Source organism: Toxotes jaculatrix, chromosome 1 (assembly GCF_017976425.1).
Source record: "Toxotes jaculatrix isolate fToxJac2 chromosome 1, fToxJac2.pri, whole genome shotgun sequence".
Classification (NCBI taxonomy): Eukaryota; Metazoa; Chordata; class Actinopteri; family Toxotidae; genus Toxotes; species Toxotes jaculatrix.
The window spans coordinates 10,410,924-10,435,778 of NC_054394.1; the positions used below are offsets into that span (position 1 = coordinate 10,410,924).

At 38.0% G+C, this 24,855-nt stretch overlaps 2 protein-coding genes across 3 annotated transcripts in view; one reads left to right on the top strand and one right to left on the bottom strand.

Moving 5' to 3' along the window:
• Positions 1-2,611: 2,611 nt before the first annotated feature.
• rec114 (REC114 meiotic recombination protein) lies at positions 2,612-10,670 on the top strand. The gene is made up of 6 exons (XM_041043293.1): positions 2,612-2,695; positions 5,123-5,212; positions 8,378-8,461; positions 8,813-8,986; positions 10,143-10,208; positions 10,478-10,670. The coding sequence occupies exons 1-6, from the start codon at positions 2,612-2,614 to the stop codon at positions 10,640-10,642; spliced, it is 663 nt and encodes a 220-aa protein (XP_040899227.1). The 3' UTR covers positions 10,643-10,670.
• nptnb (neuroplastin b) overlaps positions 10,654-24,855 on the bottom strand; it is a 30,466-nt gene continuing 16,264 nt past the window's right edge. For both annotated transcript variants that reach the window (XM_041043280.1, XM_041043272.1), the window contains 7 exons: positions 23,706-23,889; positions 22,240-22,334; positions 19,007-19,140; positions 17,418-17,691; positions 12,362-12,383; positions 12,181-12,254; positions 10,654-12,088 (listed from right to left, as the gene is read on the bottom strand). In XM_041043280.1, coding sequence (XP_040899214.1) covers positions 12,194-12,254; positions 12,362-12,383; positions 17,418-17,691; positions 19,007-19,140; positions 22,240-22,334; positions 23,706-23,889 — 770 coding nt within the window. In that variant the 3' untranslated portion in view covers positions 10,654-12,088; positions 12,181-12,193. The remainder of the gene's footprint in view (positions 12,089-12,180; positions 12,255-12,361; positions 12,384-17,417; positions 17,692-19,006; positions 19,141-22,239; positions 22,335-23,705; positions 23,890-24,855) is intronic.

The window sequence follows — 24,855 nt, forward strand, 5'->3', positions numbered from 1 at the left end:
TGTTGAGGGACAATGCTGTTAAACGTACTGTAAGTGATCACAAATTCAGCTTGTTCAGTTTGTTGTGAAATTGTTTGAGTCATAATCCCTTTTCTTACCATCTTCTTGCTTATGTCCTGTCTGTGCTGTGCTTCTCCTGTGATTCGTGCTTTTCCTGTCTTGTTAGTCAAGTTGACAGGCTGGATGAAGAGAAGAAGAAAAAAAATACAGTGGAGAGATCAGACTGGATTTTGACAAAAGCAAACAGCTTTTAGCTAGACATGGCACTCCAGGTATCTAACACAGCTGGACCAATAAATTGTCCAGGCAGACATACATCAGCTCCTATTAGTTTATTGCAGTTATATTGGTGTTAGCGTATAGGTCAGTATACCTGTAGCTAACAAGAAATTGAAGTACAGAAACTAGGTTTGAGATAGTTTAGAAACAATGTCCTGTACACACTTGTTCTCTGGCAGAGAACACTGACAAGTTGATTTTTTATATTGTAAAATTAAAAAATGTCTCACTCTATATCAAGGTTTTTGTCCATGTTATGTGTTTACTGTAAATTTAAAAGATTCCTTTGGTTGACAATTCATTATTTTAAACTCCCAAATATCTATATCAGCATCAGCCTTAAAAATCCAGTATTAGGCTATGCTGTCAAGCCCCAGTTTGTGTTTCTAGTTGTGTGTAATCATATTTGCACATTTAAGACTTTTCATTGAAGGCTACATTAGAGTCACAGAGCAACACATCATCTCAAAGATAAATACAAACTAAACTTCAAATCAACTTTAAAATCATTAATTTGACAAAATCTAGCCACTGTTTGAAGATACTCAAAGCTAGAAGCTAGAAGGGAAAATATTCTGTCCTTTCCCAAGTTCTTAAAGCCAAACAAAGACGGCAGCTGGATTCTTGCTTTTTATGAAGCATGAGAAACATGAACGCAGAATGTGAAAATAAATAAATAAATATAGATAAATGAACCTGTTATTAAACCCTTACATTTTTCTGGTGTGTCATACATGGAGAAATGTCATTACTTGATATCACTGTTTTTGCGCTGAGCAAAAGATTTGAAACTTGGATAGCAGATTAAAATCTAAATCTAAGATTTGGCTTGTATTTATGTTTATATACATCTTAGCTGAGTGATTGACATGTTATCATTGGTGCAAAGGTCATAAATGTAAGAAATAATTATTACATAACAACAAGTACAATTGTGGCTAGTTACAAACAAGGTACAGTCGAATAGCCAGTATGACCTATAGCTGACCAAAACTCAGCAGGCAATTTTATTTACAGCAGGACTAGAACAGATGGTATATTAACCAAATATGTTTTTTTTCTAACGCTGGAATCACGCGTCTCCGAAGACACATACACATCTCTGAAAAACCTACGCAGATAAGGGTGTTATGGGTAACCGTGCGTCACAGAGGAGCTGACCCATACACCTCCCAAATCTCAGCTGCGCAATGTGTGCACCTGCGTGTCAAGCAAGCTGACTGTTTGATTCAGCTGCTGTTGTTCATATAAGTGAGTTCACAGAGACGAAAACAAATGTAAACATACTACATATATGTCTTAAAGAAACAGATAAGCAAACTTTTCCATGTAACTCACATTTGCCAACAAGTAGCCCAGAAAAGCATAATTCCAGCTTGAGGTTTTGTTCCAGTGAACCATGTCTGCATTCATAATGTCAAAACCTTAGTACTGGTACACATCCATGAAAATCCAGCCATTATTAATAACAAAACTGGAACATCTTACCAGAGTCTTAAGGTCAAACTGAGTCAGCTCTAACCACAAACTAATAAAAATATGTTGCATCTAACATAACCACACATAACAAAACCATATCTAACATCTTTAGGTGTTTGCCAGTATACCCACCAGAGAGGAAGACTTACCAAAAACAGTCACAACAGCAAATAGGAAGAGCTCAAAGTCACCAACCAGGTGTCAGTGGACGGCTGGAAAAAGATCAAGGGCAACAAGTTCTCCAGTCAGAATGACCATATAGGTCGTTTGTCCCTTCCCTTGAGAGCATCTCATGACATAGAGCCCCTGTGGCGGCAGGCATACAGGATCTTGTCATGGCTGCAATATAAACACGCAGTTAAACCCATGGAATGGTCAAGGTTTACTCAGATTTAGGGAGAGTTCATGGTTTTTGGTAAAATTAGTACTTAAATAGGGTAAGAGGGCCTTCGTCCTCATGGTTACAATAATAAGCAGACAGCTAAGGTTGTAAAATGGTTCCAAACAGGAAATGATCATCCTTCTTCTGCGTCAAAGTCCTGTGTTTTATACCAACTCCGACCCCCTCCCCCCCATGCGCATTTTTATGACGCTTTTTATACAAAGTCACCTGAGTTCCTGCTTTGCCCCCATAATAATTACTACCACCGCAAGAGGTCGGCTAACAATGAAAAATAACTTTGGTCACAATAAACCAGCATCCACAGAGCATCTGTGCGCGCTTTGTGTTTGGGCTGGGCGGCGAGCGCGTGCCAACACGCCGACAATAACCTCACCCACGCTCCCGGCCCGTTAGCAGGTCAGGTGTTGGTTTGCGAAATAAATATCACAAACAACTTGTTTACTGAAAAAAATGGCCACCAGCCAAGTATGGAGGCTAAAACGCTATGGGCGTTTCGTCCCAAGCCCCAGAGAGACAGGGGGAAAGCCTTGGAAGGTAATTGGCGTTTACTTAATAGGTATTGAACCGCATTAAGCTAGCTAGTTAAAGTTAAGTTGTCCTTTTTAAGCTAACGTTGGCTTTGATTAATGTTAGGCTAACACTATAGCTGCGCTTAGTCCCAGCTAACAGCTACTGTCTTTGCGGGTGTTTCATCGTTATCGGAGTGCAAACATACGAATTAAAATTCACTTAATGTGTTGTTAGCAGAGTTTTACTTAGGGACCTACCTGCTAGCTAGGTGACTTTCTGCAGTTTGTGCCTCTCATGTTAGTTTTTCTTTTTTCTTTTTTTTTTCTCTGAATACTGAACCTCCGTCGTAGTCACATGGCGTACAAATGCTTTAAAGATCTTCTCTCCATAGGGAAAAGTTAAAATAAAACTATAAATATTCCGTGCTGAGAAAAAGATTTTTCTCAGTAAATCTAAATATTGTCGCCTGAAACGACATGTTCTTGGAAAATGCATAAAAATACAAGTTTCATTATCGTATCTATTTCCCAGTAATATACTAATGCTTTTTAAAAAAATGTCTTGCCTTGTAATACTTTACATTGGAACAATCTGTGCCAAACAGCCTTTGAAATACTTTTCAACAAAGAAATGTGAAGTCCACTAAAGCTTATTGGTACATCTTATTAGTAGAAATCAAAATCAATATAGTTACTGTATGGGGGGTAAAAAAGAAGTCTGGTTGTCACACACAAGGTTTTCTGCTCCAAATTATCTGAGTACAAAAGTAAAGTGAGCAAAGATAAGTTTTAGGATGTTACCATTTCAGTTTACAAGTAATAGATATTTTAAGTAATCGTTAGTCTGTCTTTTCTAATATTTTTTGAGTAATTATGTGAAATGTCACAAACGAACTACTAAGAACTAATACAGCTGCTATTTGGGAATCTTTAATGAAGAATTTAGAGCCGTTGCTTTCCCAGTTTATGTTGGAGAGAATTTATGTTGACTGATAAGACCTTTGTTTGAAGCTTCACTCTCAAGTAAAACAGTTCTGCAGTGATTCCCAGCCCTGTTTTAAATTCACTTTTGGTACTCAGGGCACTTGATATGAAAACAAAATGCACTTTGAGACACAAAAACAGACTTCCAGAAATAGATTGAAAATTCAATAGAAGCTTAATCAAAATAATATGAAAGGGATAAATATCTGTTAAAGTAGAGGTAGCAACTGATACTGGATCCTGATGACTCTGGAGCTCAGCATATAGTACTGTTGGTCATATTTTAGAAGCCAGTAGGAAAAGGAATTAAGGACCTTTCACATCAGTCTTCATGTGCTTTGGGCATCCTTGGTCACTCTGCATTATAGTGAAGAAACTAATATTTGAAGGGGGTTTGAGGAGGAAACCTACTGATATAAATCTGTATAAAGCAGACAATGCTTTTGTTAAAATTGTAAAATTATTATATTCCCCATTGAGGTCCATGAAGTCCATGTAACATCTTGGTCAAAGATACATGAAAAATTTTCAGATGAAAATGTATTACTTGAACACATGCATAATTAACATGTCACAATAAACAAACAAATTCTGAATCTATGACAACAGGCTAAGTGACTAGTAAATTTAAAAAGGAAGTAAAGGTAGTAAAGTTTTACTTCTGTTTGGAAGGCTTGTAGAAGTCTATGTTGTTTGCAGTGTCACACATAATCAGTTATCCTAACTTTTACAGTTATCAATTTTCTGTCAGTGTTGAGTGTGAAAATATGAGCTGGGAAGACAGTTTGGAGATTTGGGTATGCTGTTGTGTGTTGTAACAAATTTAGGAAGTGTAGCTTTGTAGCTTTAAGGATTGTGGGCTTGTCTTTCATTGACTGCATCAGACTCTAGGTGGCAAGCTGGAGCTGCAGGTTTTGTGTGAAGACAGGAATGGATGGACTGTGAAACTACAATCTACCAATATTATTCAGTATACTGCTTGAGCACAACTACAATAACAATAACGGGCATAAGTTCCAAACTACTCATTTAAATGAAGTTTAGGCAGATTTATAGACCGTCAATAGGACTCTACCTCATTGCTGTGAGTAACACAAGTAACACAGAGTTCAAGGCAATTTGCAAGCATGGAAATAGAAGATATTATCTGACTGATTTTGTTAAAAAAAAAAAAAAAATCTGATCTACACTGATGTTGAAAATTGTATCAGTTACACAGTGCTTTATCAAATAAGCTTTCAAACCAATGTACTCAAAATCTGATAGAATAGAGAACTGTATAATGCAATACTTATGAACTGCCTCTGTTACCTTTTATTTGAAAAGAAATCCCCACATCATCCTGTAACCAAACACCCCATACCCTCTATAATGTATATACGTATATATAGAACCATCATGGGATGATCAGGAAAACTAATCACTCAGCATAACTGTGCTCTGGTTGATATTCTTCTCTCTTCACCAGGTATTTGAGGCAAATGGCAGTAAACCTGAAATTGTCCTTACAATTGTGGAATCTGGATATTTGCTGGTATTGCAAGGACAGGAGAGCTTGGTAAGAAGACTGTGTGGCTAGACTGACTTTTTGTTTCCTCTTTTTTTGTTTTCATGTGTTGTCCCTCGTGATGTGCACACAACATCTGAAGATTTAGCTTTATTTTTCATATATTTGTACCCTGTATGTTCTGATTCAGCCTCATGGGTGTGCTTGTTGGTGGTGAGGGTCGTGAGAAGGCCCTTTAACTAACTTGTTTCTTTACAGCTTTCTGAAACTTTTGCAGAGACTTAATACCATGCATTCAATTTGCTGCACTGCTGATTCCACTTCTACTCGCCTTTCAAATGAATGGTTTGAACTATGACTCCATTCAGGAAAAATGAAAAAAATAATGCAAAAAAAGACCTAGATTAGAGGTTTCCATATGGTATGTACCCTGAAAGGTTAGTAATTATAGATTAAAATATGCAAAGCTTGTGGTGCAATGGCATGTACAAAAGTTTTTTTTCAAATGATGACAAAAATGAAAATAGTCTTCTCATGAATACATAGAAATAATCAGTTTAAATTTGGTGGAGCAGTTCTGCAGGGTACATCAATTCATTCTGATATTCACATACAGACATTCAGCTCACAAGACCCTGGTGTTTTGGTTCTTGACTGTAGCAAGTGTCATTGCATAAAACACTGTGTTGCAGAGGTGTTGCAGTGTACCTTTACTTGAAGCTCTGTAATTCAAAAAATAAATTGTGGCCAAAGGGGAATTGCTTAAAATCATTTAAGGCTGCAGCTGCACATATCATTCTCTGAAAACAGTGATTTGTAGTACGTCACAGTTATTATTGGTTGACCTCCCACATATGGAGGGAACATTGAATATGAATTCTATTAATTATTAGTAATGCTGGTCCAAAATGACATTTCTGAATGAGACGACTGCCTCTCTCTTCGAGGACTGTCCATGTATCATGTACTGCATTGTAACTTTTGTTTGTTTTTCTGCCTTGTTTTTTACCAAGGAATATAAAAAAATTACAATAATCTATGTTTATGTGAAGACCATACAATTACTGTGTAGTGGCATTTTCAATAACAACTTTGACTAAATGTCTAAATAAAAATTCACCATTGTCTCAGCAGTTTTTCTTGGATGTAAATCAGGAACAGATATGTGCTTTCCAGAGAAAAAGGCTTCACTGAAGGCCATATGAAATATTCTGCTGAGGAGCTTGACATTTCGGCTCAAATGTTATGGGACTTGACTGGACTGTTTTGGTTGGTCAGGCCAAATGTTCCTCAGAACTTTTTGGGTACAGGTTCAAAATCAGTTTAAGAATATTATTGGGAAATATTTGGCGTTCAGGCTCACAAAAAGCTAAAAGCCACATACACATTATGAACTGATAGTTATTCTGGGTAAGAATTTTCATACCTTGATTCAATTTCTATTTTATATGCCTCATAGAAGATGGACTTGACATTTGCTGCCGTATTCGTGCTCTGGTTTGTTGCCAACCTTGGCACAGCAGAGTGACATGTACATCCTAACTCCACAAGTAAACCAACACTAGTTGTGGACAGTCAGGGCAAGAAACTACTGAAGTCACTACCACAAATGTGGGTAAATACTGTGTGGTATACAAACCTATAGACAAGGGTTTCCTTGTCTATAGGTGTGAAGTCTGGTTAAGCATTTCAAACAGTAAGACAGAGGGTAAAACATGAATTTGTTGTTTTTGATAGTTATTGTGGCCTTTAGACACCAAAAGTTAGCTTCCTGCCCTGTAGACTGAAGAAATTTGAGGGACTACTCAGTGTCTCATTAATGGAGTTCTGGCAGGAGACACAGCTATCTTGCTGCGCCAGGGTGTCGAGCCAGACAGATATTCAGGTCAGACTGCAGAGAGCTTTCACAGAGGATGATAGACTGGTCTATTATAGCTTGGTGCAGTGAATGCTCTGGAACTTTCAATACAGACGGCTCAAGCCTGTAGGCTACATGATAAGGTCTGGAGGAAACTTTTGGAATTGTCTTTGAACGTAGCTGAAATTTGCTGTGTTAGAGAAAGTCAAGGGGTGACTGGGGAACTTTAGTGTCAGAGATGTTTAATTCTAAATATCTCTTGCACTCATTCTTTCTGCACAGAGGTCTCAAATTAAAGGGAAAACTCGTCACAAGACACTAGAATAGCTTGACTGCACCTTGGCATAGATTTTCGGGAACTCCTTTTGAAGGATGAACACCATTCTTCCAAAGAATATTGCCTCATTTGGTGCTTTCATGATAGCTGTGGAGAAAGCTGTTAAACATCCCAGTCCAAAATGCCCCAAAGGTGTTGAGTTGGGTTGTTATCTGGTGACTGAGGAGGCTATAGCATGTGATTAACATCATGTTCATACTTATCAAACTGTTCAGTAAGTCCTTTTTTTGGAGTATTTGCATTCATAATGTTTTTCAGGCACTTATTTTGGTTTTCCTTTCATTTGTCTTCTGTCTGTATGTCCTCTGTTTTAGCAAACAGTACAGTTTGAATTTTAATACAAATTCATACCCAAAAACATGTTTTCTTAAGCTAGCACTTAATAAAACATTTGAATACCCCCCAGAAAACAGCTTATCTTAATTACATATTTACTTCGTTTATTTATGATTACATTCACTTTTTTTTTCAGCAATATATTTTTTCCTCTGCCGCCACAGATACTTAATTGAAATGAGTCCCTTTTGAATTACTAAGCATAAAAGCCATAATTTTCAAGAATAGCTGGATGTGGAATGATGGTGCTACAGTACATTGGAGCACCTACTCCCTCTTGCAGTGCTGTTGATATACTTACACAGACAATTTTAAAGTCAAAACAAGTTAATTTTGGTCTCAATATTAGCTATTGTTGTATGTATCTGCTTGTTTAACTGTGTGTGTAAAAGAGCATGTAAGCCTCAAAACTGAGGTTCACAGGTTACTGAGTAAATAGAGACCCCTGCAGGCAGTTTTGAGTAACTTTTTTTTTTCAAGTCATCTTAACACTTCCTTTTGTCCTTGAATTTTGTCCAGTAGTTTTTAGGAGTGAATGACTGGGAATCAACCTAATTTTGGTTAAGAAGAGGATATTCTTTATTTTTATTTTTTTTTAATCTTGTCCATCAGATGATGATGCAGATGGAATAAACAGTTCTCTGTCCTGGCTGCTGAAGACATGTATTCTCTTGTCTTTTCTCAGGATACAATCCCGTTGCTCTGTGGCTCAGACTGTCTCAAAGTACACCAGAAATCTGATAACCTGATGTTTCGATTTACTGTGAAGGTGAATCGTGAGATGCATTACAATCCCACAGTGTAATCAATGTAGTTTCTCAAGGTCTATCCTAATGCCTTAATTCCCTTGCAAGATCAAGATTTTCATGTTTATTACACTGTAACAGAGAAAGGATAACTAATAATATTCACAGCTTGTGTTAATAGTTTTTTATACATAGTGAAATTATCACACATAATTTGATAAATTTAATGTTCAGGTATGAGTTGCTTCCTTGTACACCAACCCCTGTTTTAATCTTAATGAGATGCTGATTTCACAAAAGCAACATAGAGACCGGAGAGTATGTTTTCATTAGACTGACGGATACAGATTGAATGTATTTGTTGATTTCTGCAGGGAGAGAGCCGTATGATAAGGATGCAGTTTGATGGAAGGAGCAGGGCGGAGGCTGTAAAGCAGTGTTCAAGTGCTGTGGAAAAACTGATGGAGTACACGTCTGTCACTACTCAGGATGACGCCCCGCCGCCCCATAATCAGCCCCCTGCCGAAGTCTCTGCACCAGTGATACAGGTTGACCACTTTACAATTCAGTAAATAACGTTTCTATATTTTAACCAGCACCCACGCACAAATCTGATGTTTGGTAAAGTGTGTTGCCTCTAGATATCCCCAAAAATAGACTTATGACATTGGTGGTAACTTGAAACTGAGAGGCTGGTTTCTATCTATACGTAAGAGCTGCTGCTTTTTTTTCTCCCTGCCATAGTCCCCGTTTAATGGGAAAGAGACAAGTCTCTATGTAATCATGTATTTTACAGTATTTTGTAAACTAAAAAAAAAATAGCATAATATAGATTGCCACAGTGGAAGTTGCCATACAGTCATTATTCACTGCTTTATCAACAGTATTGTCACAATGCTGTGGTCAGCTTCAGTGGTCACATCTTCCTCACTAGGTGGTGCTATTTGCAATACTGTCTGATGCTTAGAGGTGACTCTACAGCTGCAGGAGGTAGAGTTAGATGGACTATGTACTGTACATGTATTACTAGCCAATCACTACACCATATACTGCATTTATATGGTGTAGAATACAGTATGTCCCACCCCAAACACACACGCACAGACAAGAATGTAGAACAATGATATAATTAATTCATAAATACAACCACCAAAGTGGCATACCCCTTAAGCCACTGAAGAAAATAGTTCTTAATATTGCCTTTAACAGTCAAATTGTTGATCATGAAAACAAACATTTTTGTCCAAAAGCTAAAAACCAACAACAATAAGAAAAAAAAACAAAAACATGTCATCAAAGCATTTAACCAGCTGTACACTCTACGAATGACACAGGGATGAGATTGTTGGTGCCTCATATCAGTACTTGTCTTTTATTTCCTTTCCAACTTGAAAACACTCATGAGCATATGGTTAATTAGCAATTAGAGTCTGAGTAAAACTTAGATCCAGCTCCTCTGGGCATCACAACATTTAACACGAAGGACCGAGAAAGGAATGGACTCTGCCGTGGGGTTGAATTTGACCTTTAACAAACAGACTCACTGAAGGAGTTCACAGTGAACATGAAAGGGCTTTGAGGGGTGGATATCTTTCAATTAGTAATGAAGCCATTGATTGGCCTCTTAACCCTGTGGTGTCATGCCGTGTTCGTCAAATCTTTTTTCTTCTTTTGTGTGTCACCCTGTGTCAGCAGACTCGGCAGGGAAAGGCTGTGGAAGCTGAGCCTGAGGTTGTCCAAGGATCACTGTCCGTCAAGCGTCTGACGCAGGTATTTATTGTTGAAAGTGAGAGGAAGTAAACAACAGGTTATCTAAAGCTAACAATTACAAATTAAACAGCCACTGTGCAACATATTAATTGTAAATTTGTGTTATTTTCATTTTTAAGGAGCAAATTTTTGTTTTGACTCTTACTGAGGTGTAGGCTGCTTAGTTGATTGACTTTCTCACTGTAATGATGAACGCATACAACGTAGGCTACTCAATCAGCTGCTTCTTCTTTTTTGATTCACTGAAATATTCTTCGGACCTTCCACAGCACTTCCTGGGAGAGACTACTGTCACTCTGCCTCAAGTGTATCACCACGGTTGGTTGGCACAGGGTGACTTGGAGCCCATCCTTCGTGTTTGTTTGCTGGATCCCAGCTTTTATGCATTTGTGGAGAAGGTGGAGGGGGAGCTGAGGAAACTGCTTCAAGAGTGAAGAATTCTAACAGCAGCTGAAGGCAGATAGGTCAAGTCAGTGCAATGTGTTTTTTTTCTAATACAGTTTGTGTAGGCAGTACCTGGTGGTGGTGAAGTATTTCTAACTGTGCTGCCGATGTTGTTTGAAATCTTGTTACATATTATTAGTTATGGTATATGGCCCAGAGAGCATGTTTTCAGTTGTGTTGAACTTGCAAAACCAAAAAAAAAAAATCTGGATTCATTTTTAAACTTTTTATTCAGAAAAAAAAATATTGGTCTCACTCACATGTTTGATCGTGGCTATATACTCTGGTCCCTCTGTTCCCACCTTAATGCAGGTCCATTCCCACCGCAACACACATGGATACATGGTATTGAAAGAGGAGTCATGCAGCTACAGCAGTGAATTTTGCTATGCCAGCTTCCAAGTGATCCCACAATATTAAAGCTTCACTGAGTAAAACAAACTGCCCTCCATATATCTATTTAAGAATACATATTGCATAGGATTATAGCCATGCTATACAGTTAAAGAGAAAAAAATAAAAAATAAAAATCAATTCATGAAATTGGGAAATATAAAAAAAATATTTTGTACAGATTTCCTATTATTTGGACACTCATACTTCAACATATACAAGACACCTAAGTTACTCTGGAAAGAAAATAAAAATAATACACATTATCATTTTAGTTTAGATAGTTACACACAGTAGTCATTTTCTGTAATCACTCTCAATTAAATTTAAATACTGCCAGTCACTGAAGCCCTTGCTTCACGATAAAAGTTCTGTTAAAAGTGGACTTCTTGTCACAAAATCAAACATAGTTAAATGACCATGATATGCTGTACAAATCTTCAAGAATAAAACTAACAATTTACATACATATATAAGTATGTATGTATACATAGATGTATATACATACATATACATATAAATGTATGTGTGTGTGTGCATGTGTGTATATATGTATATACACACGTACACATAAATATGTTTGTGTGTGTGTGTGTGTGTGTGTGTGTGTGTGTATCTATAATAAGGATGACTCCATAAAAAACATAGGTCATTTTGGATGCCACACGGGGGATAACAACAGAAAATGTCTATTCTGAGTATCCTATTGCGTAATTATCTTGCATGCATCGTACATGATATGTAATACAAAAGGGATCACCTCATTTGAGGACATGATAAAATTAATCAAGGAGACATCAACAGCACATTAAAAATGTGGACACCTTTGTGGTGGTTTTAGTCATTATTCATCATCCTGAAATCTCCATGTAAGACTGAATAAGGCATGCTTAAGACAGCCATTATGTTCTTTTTGTTGCCAGTGTTACGCTGATAGTGTTTCTCAAAAAATGAGACAAGATATGCTTTTTTCAAAACTGCCAGGAGCTCCATCCACCGCTGATACCTTCATGTTGTCAAAAAATGCAGTTTAGCCATCTCATCTGTGAAGAGAAAATCATGAGAAGACTTAACTATAGTTAACCCTCACAGTGAGCTCCATATATAGCCCCTGTCCTCTACAACAGTGTCTTACTTGAGTAAATTGCTTATTTTGTATTCCTCTGGCGAATGTTTTTGTCCTTGTGGTTGTTTGTTGAATTTGTTTTCCTGGGAAAGAAGCAGTTATGATTTAGCGTCTTAAAGGTAACAGCAATTCACATTCCAGTACCCAATATGAATTATATGTATAGCTGTAAGAATATTTAGTTACTTACATTGGTCCAACTGGTTCATCGTCTATGACATGAGGACAGAATGGGACACAAACAGAACACAGAAGTCAAAGTCAAAGAAGTCAAAAAGATTTACTGCAAATAATATCTACTTTACTTTGCTGACAGTTTTCACAGTTTTCCCTTTGTCCCAAGCAGATATTAGTTTACTATAAATTCACTATGGTGTGAAAATCAGCTTTCAGGAACCTGAAAATTTGTTTAGAGATAGGTTATTGAATCCTTCAAACAATGAACATTAATACTGTGTGATAATGCGGCTGAAAGCACACATAGCTTTTAAATACTTTCTGACATGTCAAACATCGGAGTCAACTGCTGAACAGCTTTGCATGTACAAACGTTGTGTTTGACAAATTTGGAGTGTGACTTTAGTAGCTTCTTGCATTCATGCACACTACAGGCTGCTTGGAAGAAAAAAAAAACTAATTCAGAAAAAGACCAACAACTGTATGCTTGAGAAAATGGCCAGCAGTTACATGTTTGTAGTAGAAGGGCTTCAGTGTGGAAAAAAACTGCTCCGATCTCGTAAAGAACCAGAACTATATCGGCAAGCGTTGTCAACCTCATGTGCCATCTGAGTCTCATGGGGTTCCTATTCATTTCAGACTGAGCATATGTGTAGGAGGGTTACAGATGGCTCACTTAAAGCCATCTTTTAATTATACTAAGCAATTTCATAGTGATTTTAAAAGGGCCTAGTTCGCAGGTGTGATATTATAACTGACTTGGCAGAAAAACATGGATTCCTTCGAAGATTTCTCTCGGCATCTAGAGGTTGTATCAGTTACCCGTAGTGCACAGTGGTTAATGTCTCTATTCAGTGCTAATTCTATTCAGATTATAGACACATTAATGAAAATCCAAATTTTTCAGTAATAATTTTCTCAGTGGGACAAACATAAAATTACCATTCTTTCTCATCACACAACATTGCAATAAATAACATAAATTAGACTGTCACATTAAGAAACACTGCAGGAAGAGGGACTGGTGAGTAATAGTGTAGCACTGAGTGACAAGTTAGTTGGAAAACCCACAGCCTTAGAGTTGACAAGGTGGTTGGTGTTTGGCATACAGATGAAAATGTGTCAACAGGTAAGTAACCAGTCACAGTGAGATATTTTCCATGCAGTTGTAAGTCTGAGATAAGCAGCATTAGCAGCATTCCATGGCAATTAATATGGAGCAGATTATGGCAGTTATAATGTTAGACGAAAAACATGGTTCTGTGATCATCTGTCGGCATATCCCACCCTTTTCACACCTCATATGTAAACACCACAAAAGCTATGTTTACCATAATGGCTTTGCAAGCACATAAAAAACAACAGATTTTTACTGTGTGAGATCGATAGTTGAATAATAATCGCTGCAGTACATCAAATCTGATTGCATCAGTTATAGTTAGTTTCTTAGTTAGTAACTTAAAAAAAAATACAAACAATATTTGGATGTAAGTTGGGGTTTTTTTTTAGCTTAAATTTGTCTTATTACATAAAGTCAGCTATTATTTAACAAATCATCACACAGCAAAATCTGTAATTTTAGCAACTGGTTTTGAAACACAGGATAGAAATGTCAGCCTCTGCCTCGCAGCCCGTGGCTGTGGAGTATAAAATTGTTCAAACACAGCTAAGCCATCAAGAGACCAGAATTCATAATGCACACAGACAGGGGCCAAAACCTCCGGGAATACGGGATGCTAAAAGGAGATTTTAGAGAGGCAGTGCATCGTGAGCAGGGAGTCCTCATTCCTGATTTGAATGGCATAAACATGGCAAATATAATCCACCTTAATCGCTTCTTTTTTCCGGTAGATGAAACCAAACTAGAGGCCATGCACAGAGCTTACTTGAGCTATGTGGTTTATGTATGTGTGTGCAAGTGCGTGTGCATGTATTGTGAGGAGGCAGTGTAAGGCATTTGTGTGTTTGTTTTTTCTAATTATCAAGTAATTAACTATTTTAACAGGTCACAAACAAATGATGTTACGTATTATACAACGTGTGTAATATATATGTTTAACTAATGTAATCTGAATTTAAAACAATTTGAATTTATATACACCATCATAGATTGTAGATAGATATAGATGGCAGATGTTTATAGATGTTGTTAACCACCATAGGGTTATTAGTTCAGTAAAGAAATATAAATTCTGCATCCAATAGTGGTTGGTAATTAACTTTCAGAGATGTGTTCTATAGGTTTACCTATTTAATATTCCTTACACGTTAGACTGAGTAAATCTTACTTTGTTTGGACTAAGTAAACGAAAAGCAGGCTGTACCCTGAAGCTTTATTTGTTTAGTCTGCATTAGAGTGTGGCGTACAACTGTTGCCCAGCTGGAGTGATTCATATTAGCAGTGTGACTGTTGTAGTTTTTAATATTGTTTGTGTTCATGTTTCAGTACAGAAGAAAAAGAAGGCAAAGGCACTTGAGTAGAGGTTAAATAGAACCTTTGGTGACTGGAGATGCCTTTGGGCTTTCCAGACATTTTCATCTTGTCATATTCTTATCATGTGATTATGTCGTCCTCCTGAAGCACAGGCCACTTGTTAAATGGAAAAACTGAACTTGCATACTAGATTTCACAAAACTAAAACTAAATGTTAAAGTTAATGGACAAATTACAAAATGGCAAAATGAACATAGGAATCAGTAAACCGGTACAGAATTTGAGAAATGAAGACTTTGTAGTTTGGCTGTTTAGCCCTGTTTATTTTCATTCTTGTGTTTACATTTGCATTTCCTTGTCCATGTAGGATGTGGTTTGATATTTAGGCACAATGTTCAGTCCCCAGGCTGCAGATACTTTAAGGTTTTAATAGCTGTTTTTTTTTTATTCTGTAGATTAGATTAAAAAATGAGACATTTAAGTATTCATACCAGTATTTCTTACTAAACAGAGCAAGGACCAGTGAGTTACATATTTGACCTAGTATAAAAAAAAGTGTTACGGGTGGCTTAAAGCCTCAATATTGCTCACCTACACTGTGTTTGCTTGAGTTAGTCAGAACAGAAAGTGTTCAGTTAGCTTGAGGCAGGAACATCTAATGCTTGACAATGTTTATTTTGTTTTTTGCTTGTTCTAAGGAAGTCATCAAGATGAGCAATGAGTACACCAAACAGTGTTTTAGCTGAATTTATTTTTTGTTTGTAAGCGTGTCCTGGCTAGTGCAAGCAGCACAGTGAACTTTTTTTTTTTTTGTCCTAGTGCCACGTTCATGTGGTCATAAAAAGAACATAGTACCATTATTTGGGGAAAGTAAAAATGTTCTACTGTCTGTGTCTTGCAGCAGGCTGAGGTTACTATGCATAAATATCAAATTCACACTTACTCAATACCACAAGGATGAAGAAAAGCAGAAATTTGTCTATTTATTTTCTCACTTATCTATTGACTTTACTTAATACTTCATAAATTAGAATCTCATGTATAATTTGAAGGTGCTAATATGCTGTTTTAAATTATATATCAGTAAACAAATGTAATTAGCAAGCATTAGCCACAGTTTTTGAAATAATTGTGAAACGGAGTCAAGGCATGTCGGTTGGTTTGGATTCAAATACGTTTAAATACGTTAAAGTAAGTTAAAGTTGAATGTCATGGAATGTTCATCGGTTGCACATTTGATAGCATTTTTGCTAACAGTCAAAGTAGATAATCGTATCCACCACTCCCAAACCAAAGTGTTAGAAATCTGGTTTTGCCTTAATTCTTTTTTTTTCTCTCTTCACTTCTTTCACTCACGACATTAGCTTTGGCTGTAACATGAGGACTGCTAACATACTGGTACAGGCCTGAATTTTTATTTTTAGATCAGTTGAGAAACACAAAATTCCTGTTAAATTTATGTATAGTTCAAACTCAAACAAATACTGTATCTAAATATAGTTGTAATTTATTCATATGGTTTAAAAATTGGGCTTACTATGGCTCTTGAGACATATACAAAATTTTATCCAGCACCCATCAAACACTTTGTGACACTTCATGAGTTCAGCCTAATGGAAATGAATGGAGGCAAGTTTTCATTTTATCATAACTGGTCTAAAAATAGACTTAATTTACTGTGTTAATATTTCTGCAATGTCTAAGCAAAGATCGTAATGTTTCTGGATGGACTGTAGGCTTGTAAAAACATACAAATTGACAGAAAGGGAAAAAAAACAAACTCTGAAACCATGCAGGATCTCTCACTTACCACCCATTTAGATTATGTTGGCATTTGGAAAGAAATGTGAAGGGAAAAGAATAGTAACCAATTAAGTTATATATTGGGACTGATATGTTTTATAATTACAGGCTGATAACCCCACGTGTTTACACACACTTACTCTTCTATCAACATGAAAACAAATGTGCTATTACCATTGCCTTTAGTACAGCACAGAAATAGCCAACTCTTGAAAAGGTTAGCAGTGGGGCCCCCTGTTGTTTACCTAATATGCATCTATAAAGGTCATATTTGCATGCATCTAATATGTGGTATATATATATATATGTGACAATGCCCTTCCTCTCTCCTTTCACCACACCAGTCAAGGGGTGAGGAGGCGAGTCTTTTGATAGTCAGTTGGCCACTACAGATCTCCTCTGAGAGCTGATCCAACCTGATGGTTGAAAAGTTTACTTGCATCTGTAAACATGTCTGTAGCTTAAGATCTGATACTGTCCTCTGTAGATGACTTTTGACCTTACAGCCATTGGCATTTTGGGAAATTGAGTTACTGGGTAATTTCTGTTCTTGCTGAAATTTCTTATCTTTCTACACTTCAGAGAAAACCTTTACTGATATATCATCGTTAAAACTTTACCTAGACCGAGTGTCAGAGAAGTACATAGGTAATGTATTTTTAAAATTTTGCAAAATATTGGTTTTATATCAAAGATCAGAGACCAGACAAAAACAATTGGCTGTCTCATGGTTTCGAATTGCTACGTAGTAATTCGAACATAAATAAAGTAATATCTACTTGGATAGTTTACTTGGTGTCTACTGCTAGTAATAGAGAAAATGTTTTCTTACCATCAATAATGTCATCTGGCCTCTTGCGTTTCTCGTACACAACGATGATGACTACTAGGATTATAATCTCTGCCAGCACACCCAGGAAAGGCCAAAGCGGTGCAAGATGGCTGCGCACCCGTAGTATAGTGGTCTCAGTGGTGTTTCCAATCACATTACTGGCATTGCATTCGTATATTCCGGGATCTGTGTTTATATCCAGGGTTAATATATTGAGCTCTGTGTAGTTGTCTCTGTTAGTAATGAAGAAGCGTCCAGTGGAGTTGTCAATTTCCTGCAACACAATGGCCATTTTTCAAAATTAATTACAATAGAAACATGTCTGAAATGCTTAATTTGGAATAGATATATAGCATGCCCTCTATTGCGTCTGTCTGTTACACCTACATATACACCAATCAAGAATAACATTATGACCACTGACAGGTGAAGTGAATAACACTGATTATCTCTTCATCGTGGCACCTGTTAGTGGATGGGATATATTAGGCAGCAGGCGAACATTTTCTCCTCAAAGTTGATGTGTTAGAAGCAGGAAAAATTAGCAAGTGTAAGGATTTGATGGCTAGACAACTGGCATCTCCAAAACTGCAGCTCTTGTGGAGTGTTTCCGGTTTGCAGTGGTCAGTATTTATCAAAAGTGGTCCAAGGAAGGAACAGTGTTGTACCAGCAACAGGGTCATGGGCGACCAAGGCTCATTGATGCATGTGGGGAGCGAAGGATGGTAGGTGTGGTCCAATCCAACAGACAAGCTACTGTTGCTGAAAAAGTTAATGCTGGTTTTGATAGAAAGGTGTCAGAACACACAGTGCATCGCAGTTTGTTGCGTATGGGGCTGCAAAGCAGCAGACCAGTCAGGGTGCCCATGATGACCCCTGTGGACCTCCGAAAGCACCAACAATGGGCACCTGAGCATCAGAACTGGACCATGGAGCAATGGAAGAAGGTGGCCTGGTCTGATAAATTACGTTTTCTTTTACATCACGTGGATGGCCGGGTGCGTGTGCGTCGCTTACCTGGGGAACACATGGCATCAGGATGCCCTATGGGAAGAAGGCCGGCGGAGGCAGTGTGACGCTTTGGGCAATGTTCTGCTGGGAAACCTTGGGTCCTGCCGTCCATGTGGATGTTACTTTGACATGTACCACCTACCTAAGCATTGTACACCCTTTCATGGAAATGGTATTCCTTGATGGCTGTGGCTCTTTCAGCAGGTTAGTGCACTGTGCCACAAAGCAAAAATGGTTCAGGAATGGTTTGAAGAATGAGTTTGAAGTGTTGACTTGGCCTCCAAATTCCCCAGATCTCTATCCAATCGAGCATCTGTGGGATGTGTTGGACAAAAAAGTCCAATCCATGGAGGCCTCGCAACGTACAGGACTTCAGGGGTCTACTGCTAGCATCTTCAGGGGTCTAGTGGAGTCCATGCCTCAGCGACGGGTCAGGGCTGTTTTGACAGCAAAGGGGGACCAACACAATATTAGGCAGGTGGTCCTAATGTTATGCCTGATCGGTGTATATTTCTCTCAGTTTTTATATTTCTATACAATACTGTGTACATACATAAATGCACAGGACATAAATGTACCTTGTATGATGTGCCGTCCACTTTACGCCATCTCCAGGTGGGATGTGGGTAACCAACAGACTTACAGTACAGCGTTGCATTTTCCCCCTCGTTTTTATTTTCACTTCGCTTGTGGCCAGTGATATCAGGTTTTGCTGAAAAGGTAAAATAAAAAAAATAAAATAATTAACTAGATAATTAGCTGAGTTGGCAGAGGTGAAACATTCAAAGGAATGTTTTAACTCCTACCAGATGGCATGAATAAGGAAAGCATGATTGGCTGTTCTGGCTATGGTAATAATTTGTGTTATTCAGATGTCTATGTAAGAGAGAGAACTGTAATTAAGAGTCTCTATAGCAGGGTTGATTCACTGAAGCAGCTCAGTTTCCTTTGAAATCTTCATAACTTCAAGCTGCTGCAGTTGAGAAGAAGCTTAGTGAGCTCTTTTTGGATAGTTTTATAAATCATATACAAAGCTTTGCATCATTTAAATTGGTAAGTCATGTAATTGTATCATTCACTATCTCACACAGATGTTAATGCATTTGTGTTATATCATGTTTCTACATTTCCAGGCTATCCTCTTTTCCACTTCACAGTCTCCACAGGGTTATATTTTATCATCCTTCTAAAAAGGCTAAAATTCATCTCGTACTCTAAAGTAAATGGGTGTCAACTACTGTATTTGCTAATATAGTTCAGTCATTTTAACATGTAGCACAAATTATTTAGTTAGCTTTTAAAAAATACAGCTCCCATTAGTCTTTGACATAGACATGCTGTCAAAACCTTATGGGGCTGTAGATGTTGAATGCTTGCAAAATAACCTTATGTTAAAATGAGAATGTATTCTGTTTTCCTTTTTTCTTTAGTAGTAGATACTAGAGGGTTCTAGTATCTATACCAAACACTTGCTATAGGGAATATCACTCTGGGACAGATAAAAGCTTTTCAATACAATTCATAATGAGGTCATGGAAGAGGGGTATCAGTATGATATGAGAGCCTCCAGATGTTCCCATTCAAAATAATTCCACAGTGAATTCCACAAAAGAGTTTTTGAGCCAAAGGAAATGGTGTAAACTGGCTCTGATTAATGAATAAACTGATAATAAAAATGAAACACAAAGGTTATGGATTTAATAAATTCAGGCAAATGTCATAAAGCACTGCAACAGATCAAACAGTCAAAACAGTCAAACTGATCCATCAGTAGAACACAGTCTTTCCCAAAGGTGCGAAGACAGATTCTCTATTTAAGTGTTCACAGCACCAAGAAGATAACTGTCCCTGCTTTTCCTCTAATCCTCAAAATTACAATAATTCCTTCCATGCAATTAAGCAGGATAAGAGAGAGGCCTGGAGTGAGCATTTTTCCAGTTGCGCATGGATAATAGAGCAGGAGGGGTCTGAGCTTTCACCCCACTCTAATTATGGTGCACACGTGCTCCCTGAGCAGGGGAGTGGCCAAGCTCATTTGTGCCTTATCCTGACTGTATTATGTCAGTGACTGACAGCACAGAGACAGCCCTCAGAGTGGCGCCAACACTGGCAGAAACCTCTATTTCACACTCCTGGCTGTAGTTACTGTGATTATTAATCTGTGTGTGCCGGGCAGTGGTAAAGTGTCGTATGAATGTGAGAGGGATGTGTGAAGAGGAGCAAGGTCAGGGCTGTCAGAGAGAATCGAAAAAAGCAGAGTAAGATAACATTGGATGTTAAAGAGCTATACCATCAAATCCGTAGCTACATGTTCTGATTTTGAAAATTTGTGTAAAATTGTTAAGAGGAGATTTTCGGAGTGTCTGATTTATTTCTTTAAGATAATGTGAAATTATCTGTATGCATGTAAAAACACTTTCACAGAAAAATGTGCTAAACATTCAGTAAAATTTGAGAAATACGAGGTACCAAATATGTATCCGTGGTAAGCTTAGTATCACAGACAATAAACTCCACTGCCGCCACCGAGATGGCTGGGACAGGATTCAGAGCCTTAATCCTACAACATCACAGAACCCTCCATCTGTTGCCTCTGAGCTGAGTCCTGCAAGGATGAGTGTGCCAAGGACACTGTAGGCGAGGGATCTCAGTGAACTGCTGCCAGAAGCGCAGTGCAAAGCTGGCTAGCATAACAGTGGGCTTGCTACCTGGGTCACAAAAGATCTCAAAACACCTCTAGAAAATCACAAGAGCATTTAAGAACTGAAGAAAATGCTTTATTTAGATCCTGTGATGGCTCCTAACTCTCAAAACATTCAGTTTATTTTAATAACATAGAATGTAGGCCTGTTTAAAGGACAAAATCATGCATCATCAGTTTATTTAAAACACTGACTTTTCCTCCAGGGGACAGATAGCAAGCCTCAACAATCACAGGCCTGCAGTCTTGTGATGGCTAGGACACTTCAGTTTGAATGGCGATGAGCCCCGTCATCTCACAATCCAGTGAAAGCAGAACACACACGGTCATCACCCATGTTACGCAATCAGGCAGCGCTTTAAGACAGCCGTGGAATAAGAGGCAGGGCATGCTCAGTATGCACCATAGCCATGCCACAGCAAATTGGCTTAAGCGCTACACACAGCCAAGCTTCTCTTGAACAGGGTTTCACTTGCCCTTTCTCAGAGAAGATTCCTTATTCAAGTTGATGGCTTTGCTGTCAGCTTGAATGAAACCAACACAGTAGTTCTTTGATTAGCTTTTTTAGCTATTACATAGACTGTAGTTAATGTTCTCTAGTTTATTGGCCTGATTATTAGGTCTGGGAGATAAAAAAAATGTAACTTACAGACATTAAAACATCTGTTTAACTCAGTTTTTAAGAGTATAACTGCTCTGAAGGATGCCTCTTTGTGAGCCTAGTGTTTGCATGTTTTGGAGAGCATGTGCAGTGCCTGTCCATTTTGCTAGACTGTCCTCTCAGTGAAAGCCAAGAGTGACAACAGCCTCGGGATTGCTCCCTGTCATCGCTGCTGCACTGAAGGAATTCAAACATCTTTGTCAACAAGATCTCGCTTCACACAGCTTTAGGTGGTTAACGTTTTTAGGACACCTTTATCTCTGCATCTCTCGGCAGGAAAACCACAGACAGCATTTTTCATGTGATCAGCCAACATTAAAGGCGGACTCACTCAGAATTTGAGTACATCACATCACATCACATCGTCATTTGTGTTACATTGAGTACATCACATCACATCACATCGTCATTTGTGTTACAAAGGTTACTATATCACACAGGAATCTTACCTTTTACTTCAATTGTAGCATTTGCATTTGGTGCCATGTCAAATGTGTACACACACATGTATTCCCCAGAATCATCTGCCCGTGGTTTAATGATTCTGCAACAAAATACAACACACCAAATTATTGCATAATTTTAATTTACCAGTCATTTTCAGCGCAAGTAATCGAGTACATCAAGTCAACTAACTTCAGTTTAACTCTAGTAATTAGTTTGGACTACAGTAATGAAAGCTTGAGGGGCCCACAAGGCCATGGGACACAAAATGTTGGCATTATGCTGTTATATTACGGAACAGCAGCTCTGGATTCTGCAGGGAAGGGTACCACAGGCATTTTAGCTGTAGTCTTCAGAGTATTACTGATGTAATGTGACAAGGAAGTGACCAATTGGTCTTCTCTTGTGGTGACGGAGAGTCTGTGTTAAGTCTACGGGGGCGACAGTAGCTTTGTGCTCCAATGGTTATACTGTGTGACAGCAGGAACTAACAACTAGTTGGTACTTTAGGCTATAAGAGTTTTTTTAGTTAGATGTATAGGTATAGTTTAATATTTGGTTTAAGGTAGTGATATGCTACATATGTAGTAATGTTTTGAAAATCATAGCCTTATCATTAATCTCAGTTAGTGGTGGTCTGGAGATATACAAATACGGTTACATATTTGACAGGGTTCTTAACTAATTTTACAATTTCAACATATTTTGGATTATTTAACGCTAAAAAACTAAGACCCGTACACTCATACTTCTGAATTACAATGTACTATACTTTGTAGGAGCTCTGTAGTAAACCTAGCTGCATAATGATAATAATGAAATGTGCTGTGTAAACCTTTGTATAGCCATTGGTAGCATGCTGTCAACCACAGGATCAAGGTGCTATAAGTACTTGCGATCAATATTTTCTCATGACAAAGACCACAACTCTGTAGCAAAGCATTTTCCATGTAAATATTTAAAAATATTTATTAATTGGCTCTGCAAATGCCTGAAGATGACTGTCCAAACAATCTAGATTTAAATGAGTTGTTGTCTCTCCCTTGTCTGTGAAAAATGCACAAAACATACACAGTGACTACTTATTATAGAATAGAAAATGTCTGCAACTCTGAGGTCTGACCCATTTACAAGCAGGATCCAACAGTTAGCCAAGCAGAAAAACAAACCTGAGTTACTCTCTCTGAAAATGTGAGCAACTCCCATTGCAAACTTAGAGCCTATCAGGGTACTGCCTTTGTCTCAGCAAGGACCTGTTCTCCAACATTTTCTGACAAGTATTTTGTTATTTTGTCTGTTTGAGACCGAGATGTGACAATGTAAGATTATCTCAGCATAGCTTTTTTTGCTTGCATAGCCACTTCCATTTACAATTTGGACAAATTCACTCCTTTGCTGGGAGCACTTATTATCCACATTGCCCTTTCTAAAAATATGTCTTACTTACTACATAGAGGAGCTGTTTTGTCACCTGTATACTGTGTTCCTCTGCTCTGTCCGTGTATTGGGGATCTCTTGTCCATTCTTCATCCAGAAGCTTTCCTTGTGGGGAGTGTGGGCAGTGGTGAGGTTACACTGCAGGGTAACTGGTGTGGGAGGTTTGTTAGGGGTGTCCAGTGACAGGATGATCTGATCAGAGGCATTGATCTTTGGTTCTGGAAGACAGAGACAGTCAAACCTTATCACAGAACTGGGGCTCAATGCTATTTTAATGCTTCCTCCCATGATGTAGTAGCTGTAGGCTGTATGCTGTTTTTATACGGTCTGTGTAGGAGGGTGTCTATTAAGTGAAGACAAAAGTGCACACATAAACAAAAGACATAATAAGTATATGAAACAGCTGGAATGCCTCGTGTCAACCATTTAAGTAGTAATTAAGTATTATTTTTGTTTGAAGCTGATCAAGTGAATGGTTAATTTGTCTGATGAACTACAGTAATATACATTACATGATACATCCACATTAAGAGTATAAGAGGAACTGCTGGCATAGCATCTTTGATATTTAAACGAACACAATAGATTCATCAAATATCAATTTGAATGATTATACTTATCTCACACTTATCTCTTGGTCAGAGCACTGCATTTATAAATCATTTTCTGAATGCTCTTAGTGCACAGTCATGCAGACTCCAGGAGGATATTTGACAGATAGAAGATACCCTATAGCTGATACCTGCAGTAATTTTTATGTTTCATTGTAATACAGGAAACTGGATGTGCTCTTAAAAACTGGATGTGCTCTTGCTTTATTCTAAGCTTGCATGTAAATGTCATCAGAATATAGTGTAGAGGTTAAATAAACCATGTGCTAGAAGATCTAGGCTAAAGATTGATATAACACGGAACAGTTCTTTGACATTTTACATTACCGCTGAATGACTACTTAAATTACTTCAGCCTCTAAATTGCTAAGCACTCTGGATACTAAGCAATACCAGGGTCCATTTCTCAAGGACGTTCGGGGAAGCAGGAGGTGTCATCTGAGAGCGAGGCGCCCTTTGCTCTGCCTTGAGTGGTGAGCAGGAAGCCTCCTCCGCTCTGCCCCTCCTCCTCCTCCTCCTCCTCCTCCAGGGCAGGCCAACCATGGCAACGATGGAGCCCCCGAGGGGAGGAGC

Bases quoted from the DNA above. Each gene is read 5' to 3' on its own strand.
- rec114 (XM_041043293.1), top strand. From the start codon at position 2,612: ATGGCCACCAGCCAAGTATGGAGGCTAAAACGCTATGGGCGTTTCGTC. The intron at 2,696-5,122 runs GTAATTGGCGTT...TCTCTTCACCAG, and splicing joins CAGGGGGAAAGCCTTGGAAG to GTATTTGAGGCAAATGGCAG. The intron at 5,213-8,377 runs GTAAGAAGACTG...GTCTTTTCTCAG, and splicing joins TGCAAGGACAGGAGAGCTTG to GATACAATCCCGTTGCTCTG.